Source organism: Tamandua tetradactyla, chromosome 11, assembly GCF_023851605.1.
Source record: "Tamandua tetradactyla isolate mTamTet1 chromosome 11, mTamTet1.pri, whole genome shotgun sequence".
Classification (NCBI taxonomy): Eukaryota; Metazoa; Chordata; class Mammalia; order Pilosa; family Myrmecophagidae; genus Tamandua; species Tamandua tetradactyla.
The window spans coordinates 59,106,932-59,114,805 of record NC_135337.1 but is presented as its reverse complement, the minus strand read 5'-3'; the positions used below and the strand labels follow the sequence as shown (position 1 = coordinate 59,114,805).

At 37.5% G+C, this 7,874-nt stretch overlaps 1 protein-coding gene across 1 annotated transcript; it reads right to left on the bottom strand.

Moving 5' to 3' along the window:
* Window positions 1-267: 267 nt before the first annotated feature.
* Window positions 268-3,518, bottom strand: INSL5 (insulin like 5). The gene is made up of 2 exons (XM_077120681.1): window positions 2,884-3,518; window positions 268-785 (listed from the first exon to the last, which is right to left on the bottom strand). The coding sequence occupies exons 1-2, from the start codon at window positions 3,056-3,058 to the stop codon at window positions 553-555; spliced, it is 408 nt and encodes a 135-aa protein (XP_076976796.1). The 5' UTR covers window positions 3,059-3,518; the 3' UTR covers window positions 268-552.
* Between the last annotated feature and the right edge of the window lie 4,356 nt (window positions 3,519-7,874).

The window sequence follows — 7,874 nt, the reverse complement described above, 5'->3', positions numbered from 1 at the left end:
TTCAGTAATAATACACATTAACCAGAGTGGATAGTTATTTCTGAATGGTGAGATAGCAATTGATTTGCAGGGGGGCAGAGGGGGATAATGCTTTTTTTTTTTTTTTTAAGGTCTCTCTCCCATCTGTTTTCTTTTTAAAAGTTATTTAGCATTGCCTGGTCTTGTCGATAAGCTTTAGCACTGAAGTGGGTTGCACAGTGTAAATAATAATAATAAAGTTATTGACAATTTTTAAAAAGGAAAAAAATCACAGTGATTTTAGCTTATGACATGTTTATTGAAATTTTGCACAAATCTTGGCTAATAGGATAATATATCACAGAATTTGAAATTCAGAGCATTAGAGGTTGAAAAGAACAGTGCATCCACCTTGGCAAAGGGAGAAAATAGACTTCATTCCTTTAACCATTCTTTCACAACTTTTAGAGAAGAAGGACTGCGTACCCAAAAGTCACCATTTTAATGATATAATGTAAGTGCTGTACCAGACGGTAAAACACTATGATTAAACACATGCTAAACTCTGCCACACATTGGATGTTTGCTGTTCTCTTAACAAAAAGAGCTCAAATCAGCCACGGTACAGCCATCAAGGCAGCAGATGGAGCGGATGTTTCGTCTTGACATCACCATATGCTTCCTTGACTCCCACTGGCTTTCCATGGGCAGTTGTCCACTCTGAAGAAGTTCTTCAACTGAGGAGCCCAGCTTCGGAATATTTTGAGCTGTGATTTCCTCAGAAACTGCATGTTCATTTGGGAGCTGGAAGTAGCTTCCTCTGTCAGCTTTATGGAAGACAAAAAAAATAATAATACTTCTTTAAAGGGCCCTAACAAAGAAGGTAGTGCAAGTTCTACTCTTGGGGAAATGAACTGAGTTTCTGATAGGAAATTGGATCTTACCCATATTTTCAAAAAAGGTTAGTCTGGTCTCACAGAGTAGACATTTTTTGAAGAGCTGAGCCATCTCCACTCTCCTCAGTTTACAGATGAGGACATTTGAGTGCAGAGAGGAAAACTGAGTGCCCCGTGTCACAGAGCTAGCCAGTAGCCAAGTCAGGGCTCGGACCCTGTTGCACCAGTACCTTTGTTGAGTGACCAACAGCTTCCAATTAATTGCATGTTTTAGACAAAGACCACACACATGAAAAACAACCTGTGTGTGCCTCGCAAAATTGATGAGTAAGCAAGAAAATGGAGATTTAAACTTTTGATTCTAAAAATAAAAAGTGAGTCCCAGCACAGCTTTTTAGAACGCTGTTCCCAAAATCTATGTCTAAGCCTGTCTCATTTTAATTCAGTTCAGACTCTCTTATCAGCACCTTAGCACCGATTTCTGACAACACTGACAAACACCAAGAAAAATTAGATGAATGAATACTGATTGATAAGCCACTAACAGATCAAATAAAATAATGTGTGGGAAAACACACTGAACCTGTGAAATGTTGAATAAACAGTATTACGATTTGAATGGTGTCAAAGAGAGTATACAATCTGGATAGTGTCAAATGTTATACAGACACCTGTCCCACTGCCCAGGTGTTTCAGAGATATTCCAAATGTATTTTTTTTCCTAGTGCATTTTGGTTTGCTAGCCAGAGATTGACATAAATCCTGGTAAATTATGCCTACTCTTCTAAGATTAAATAGCCTTATTATTTCCATTAACATCATGAAACTATGACCCTCTCAATAGTAAAATGATATTGGTAATTTTCTTTTTCTTTTAAAAGTTCGTTATTTTTTCAGAAGAGATGAACCCACCAAAATATGACACTGTGGGTTATTTTCTGAAATACTTGTGTTTCCCAAAGCCATTTTAAACCATATTGAAACCTTTACGACCATATATGTGGTTGCAACATTTATTAGGTAACCATGTTTTTTTCTCTGTTCTGAACTTTTTATTATGAAATATAACCAATTATTAAAATTGAATTTTGAATAAACTCTACCTCACATTTTAGTATAAGATTAACAGAAAGAATTACAGCCAAACTTCTCCAAGTTATTTGAATTTCAAAATAAAATCAATGCAGTGAAATCAGTTCCCTCACGATAACTGAAACACTAAGGTTCGCATCCCTACCTTCAAAATTCTGATCAAATAACTATTGCTAGAATCCCTACTCTATTCACCCCGACTCCTCTAACTTCCCAAATTCTAAATGACCATCTCCTCGATGCTGTCACAATCCTAGATCTTCTTTTCCCTACCTGACAAGGAGTGTGGAATAGGTGAAAAAACTTGGCATTTAAAGCCAGAGACCTGATTTAATTCTTAGCCATACCGAGTCTTAGCTGGACAAACAGGGTTCTCCTTAGTAAAATGGTTAACAGTGATAATCTCACTTTGTAGAATCTTGATCAGAAGACTGAATGGAATACTACGTGTCAAACTGCAAAGCACTTGAAACTGCCTGGCACTTAAGTACTCAATAAATGTTAAATTTGTCCCTTCCATCCTCATTTAGCACCTGCTGGGATTCCATCTTAATTTATTTTATTCTACTATCCATGTGTGAGAATATTGCTATTCCAACATGCTCCTTGCAATCCACATGCCCCTTGAAATCACATGCTTCTCTCCAGGCTCCACAGTACCTAACATAGATGCTGGGTTATCACAGTAATAATACAATCAAAAGACTTTCAGTAGGAAACTAAAGAAAAGGAGGTCTTTCTTTTTTGAAAGGTAACAAGCCCCTTTTCCCTATACCAAATTTAGTTCATTTTGAAAGTTAATCCCCTAAATTGATACAGAAATGGCTTTACAGTACTTAGAGAAATTGTTAACTAAAACAACACAGGGTGACAATAGTTACCCTGACTTTTGCCTGGAAAAAAAAGGGAAAGGAGACGTGAGTCGGTGTTACTTTACCTTGCTGAATTTGAGCGTTCCCCTCCAGCTGCCTTCTCCACCTGGACCCACCACAGATGGAAACAACTGCTCTGATGAGGTCCCTCCCGCAGAGCTTCACAGGCTCCTCGCTCCTAACTTCTAAGATGACAAGTAGGACAGAGAACAGAAATAAGGTGAAGATTGAGCCCTTCATTTTGTTGAGTATTGAATGAGAATCTGATATGGTAAATTTTGCCAAATCAAGTTATGAAATTATCCTCACAATGATGTCGAATTTATACTAACTTCCCTGGCATTTTATTGGCCAGAACCTCATTTTAACAATATTTGTTAAGCAGCCCTGGGACACCGTGGTTTGATAATGTGCTTTTATGATTATGGCTAGTTATTCAGTCACTTCTGGATACCATGTCTCACCATTACCTACATCCAGGAGGCCATAAACGGAACATGGTCTTGGAAGCCAGGATAGCCTCATGGAAAATAGGTGGGTTTTGAAGGTAATCAAGTATGAGCTCCCATCTCAGCCATGCCTCTTGCTGCATGACAGGGTGAGCTTTAAACTCACTGATTCTCAATACCCATTATCTAGATAGGGAAAGCTGGCTCACAGGGTTCTATGAGTATTGAAAGCAACATCTTGGGTCAAAGCAATAGGGAGTCGCACTTACAAATGCAGATCTCAGATCCTGGGTTTGAATCCTGGCCTCCTGCTTACCAGATCTAGAACATAAGCCAGTTAGATAACTTCCCTGAGCTTCCTCTGTAAATTGTGCTGATAATAGTAACCACCCCATAGAGCTAATGAGATCATATGTGACTTTCTTGACACAATAAACAGTCAATATTTGTTGACAGTTTTCTTCCTTCACTACTGGACTAGGCAAGAAAAGACAACTTTTCTTCAGAATTCAGGAGAATTTCTCCTACTAGGATCTTTCTTGTCATCTTTTATCCTATGACTTTTGTCTCTCTCAGCACACATTTTTATAATAGAAAGCTTCATGAGCTGGCCTCTGCCTACTTCTTCAGGTCCAGCTGTTTTAGATGCCCTTGAACTCTGAATGCTGTATCAAAAGCCTTATAGTTTTTTTTGAAATCCCATGTTTTCTCTCTCCAGGCCTTTGCACATGCTGTTTACTTCACCTGACACTCTTTTTTCACCTCTTTTTGAAACCTGTTCACTTCTACTCTCCAAATATCTGTAGAATGGATATTGAAATAACAGTTAGCTAGATAACTTTCTGAATAATTTTATGGTTAAAATTTTCAAGATCACTCATTTTAGTGATGCTTGTAAATTTTCAATCTTTTTTTTTTTGCCTCTTTTTAAAAGATTTATTTCATATAAGCAGCATATATTTGGGATTTCTTTCTTAATGAAACCTGAAAATCTTTGTCAGGATTTCTAGGCAGGCAACAGTATTTGATTCATTTATCCTCATTAAGCAAGGTCTCATCACCTATGAATATTTAGAAAGAGAAAATTAATCTCATTTACTTCTGACTTTTGTATATTAATTATTTCTTCTCAGTCTGTTTCTTTCACCTCCTCTTTCTTAATCCTCTTGTTCACATGGCATATCTCCCAACTCTTACTTTTCCATGTCTCTTTACTTTAATCTTCATATTTTTCATTTCTTTAGACATTTTCTGTTCTGTGATCATTTTACCATTTAACCTTCTAGTGTTACAATTTGAGATTTAGAAATGACCATTGCTGTTTCCAATCCCTCTTTTGAATTTTAAATTCTGGAATCATGCTTTTTTTTACCAAATTATTTAAATACATTTTTAATTTACAAATCCACCAAGAAGAAACTACCCTTCCTCTCTATCCTTGTACCCTGGAAACCTCTGATCTACTTTCTGTCTCAGCAGATATACTACTTTTAGATAACTCATATATGTGATATAATATTTGTCCTTATGTATCTTGTTTATTTCACTCAGCATTATGTTTTCAAGATCCATCCATATTGCAGTATGGCTCAGAACAGCATTCCTTTTTATGGACAAATTTAGAAGTTTTCAGAAACACTGCAAGAATTAAAATGAGCACCTGCAAATATTTTTCAGTATATCTAAGAAAACAATGGTTGATTTTTAAATTTTCATTTTGTATGAACAGAGCAGCTATTTTTCTTTTTTGTTATTTGGGTCTTGTATAAGTTGACAAAGACTCAAAAACAGTTGAAAAATGTATTGTCATTTGGAAAATTCAGTAAAATTATTATCAGTAATTTCTGAAGTAAGATCCTTAAAACATTCTGGAATCTCTGTTCTTCCTAGTATTGCAACACCATATCTTCTTTTTAATAACTGACTTATTCAAAGAAAATACAGATATGGTGAAAGTACATTTTTTACGAGCTGTTCTGGATGCTACATAAATGTCTTGTCAATTTAGAAAAAGCAGTGCCCAGTTTTATAAGATTCATGGCAGTGTTTTTTAATATGTTCCACCTAAATGGACAAATTATGCTTTCTATTTAACCCAGGAATTAGTTTCATGTAAACTGTCAGCCTTTTAGTTTTATCATCAACTGAGTATGCCAAACTAAGGAAATGAAGGCTAATGGCCTAGTAAATGTTCTATGGATTTAAGGGTGAATTTGAACATTGTACAGAATCCTACTAAGCAAACAAATCACAAAGTCCAAATGTGTAAAGGAAAAATGAGGGCATTAGCAGTCTGTACCTCCTGCAGGACTGTGGGGCCTTGGCAAGGACCCAGCCAATCACAAAGGCAAAGAGGATCTCAAACTAGGAAGTGGGGATATGACTCTGGGATAATTAGAATGAGGGTTACCATTTTTGAGCATGTACTATATGCCAGGCATTTCGTTAGGTGCTTTACACAAGAGGTAAATTGTGCCCCAAATGGCCTATGGGAACACAATTCTACAAAGCAGCAGCAAAACTCACCAGAAGAAAGTGATCAGATTTGTTTTCAGTTTTTATTTTAAGGGGAAGAATTGATTTTATATTGTTATAGAACACATAAAGCTATGATCTATGTTTAGCAGCTTGCAAGGCTGATTTTATGTTCAATGTATTTTCCATAGTCGAAACAGAATGTTTTATCTTCTTTGATATTAAGATATTTTCTTAAGAGACTGAAGAGATCACATTTATAAATTTAGACTATGTTATGACATGGGGTGTACATGAAACTATCATTTCCTCATCAATTTGGCCATTCATTCATTCAACAAATACTTGGCGAGTTCCTACTCTGTGGCAGATACTAGTCTAGGTCCTGAAAATAGAGTGATGAATAAAACATGCACAGTTCCTACCCTAGAGGTGTGTGCTGGTTTGAAAGGAAGTATGCCCCCTAAGAAAAGCCATGTTTTAATATAAATCTCATTTCGTAAAGGTAGAATAATCCCTATTCAATACTGTATATTTGAAACTGTAATGAGATCATCTCCCTGGTTGATGTGATTTAGTTAAGAATGGTTGTTAAACTGGATTAGGGGATGACATGTCTCCACCCATTTGAGTGGGTCTTGATTAGTTTCTGAAGTCCTATAAAAGAGGAAACATTTTGGAGATTCAGAGAGACTCAGAGAGAGCAGAGAATGGTGTAGCACCATGAAGCAGAGAGTCCACCAGCCAGCGACCTTTGGAGATGAAGAAGGAAAACGCCTCCCGGGGAGCTTCATGAAACAGGAAGCCAGGAGACCAAGCTAGCAGATGACACCGTATTCGCCATGTGCCTGTCCAGCCGAGAGACAAGCCCTGACTGTGTTCGCCATGTGCCTTCTCACTTGAGAGAGAAACCCTGAACTTCATCGGCCTTCTTGAACCAAGGTATCTTTCCCTGGATGCCTTTGATTAGACATTTCTATAGACTTGTTATAATTGGGACATTTTCTCAGCCTTAGAACTGTAAATGAGCAACTTATCAAATTCCCCTTTTGAAAAGCCATTCCATTTCTGGTATATTGCATTCTGGCAGCTAGCAAACTAGAACAAGGTGCTTATAGTTTAGTGGGAGAGGCAGGCATTAAGCAAATTATCACACATATTTAGCACAGCAAATCTGAATCTCAGTGCAGAAACTCAAGTATCCAAGAAATGCAACTATATTGTTTATAATTCGGTTAAGTTCTGACTCCAAATCTCTAATCCACCTAGCTGGCAAAAACAAAAAACACCACCAAAAAGTTAGTCAGTCATCCTCAGGATTGGTTTCCCTGCCCTTGCCCAGGTTTATAACACACTTTTAGCATCTTGCTCTGTGTCAGGACTATCAGTGTTGCTGTCTGCCAAGCCACTCGTCATCCTTGTCTACCTGGCTTTTTCAGTTCTAGTGGGTCTTTGCAACTTTTGCACAGAGCTCGTTGCATGGGGAAGCATTTTCAAAGCTTACTGTGGCCCTTCCCAGGCCTTACTACAGTGTTGTTTAGAAGAAGGACATGGGTCTCCTCTGCACTACGGATCCACAGGCCTCTCTCCTTCACTCATGCTACCACTGCTTTCTGTTCCTGAGGAAACTTCCCATTTCCCTTCATATTTCTTTAACGCACTCTCTCTATGCCCCATATACCTTTCCCTATATCCTAAGATTTCATAAAGCAAAAATGAACTTTTTAAATTTACTGCCAGGCTCCATTTCTCCCTGAACTTATAAGCACAGAGCTACCAATTTGAGAGTGGAAAGTTAATCAAGGAGAACTAGAGATTTTTTTAAAATCTCTAAATATTATCTCCACAAATAATTTTTAAAATAGTGCTGTGAAAGAAATCCATGGTAGTCTGAGAATGTTTAACAAGAAGACCAAATTTAGTCTGCTGCAGGAGGGAGCTCAGAAAGGGCTCTCCTAAGAAGGTGAGACGTGAACTGAGTTCTAAAGGGTGGGTGGAGAATTCAACATGTCAAAGTGAGGAGTGAGAGGAAGAATCTGCCCATCAGAAGAACGTGCACATGTGGCAAGGGCTGGTGGGAAGAAAGAAAAAAAACAGAAAAATTCAGTTTACAAGCATTATCTCTTATTCTC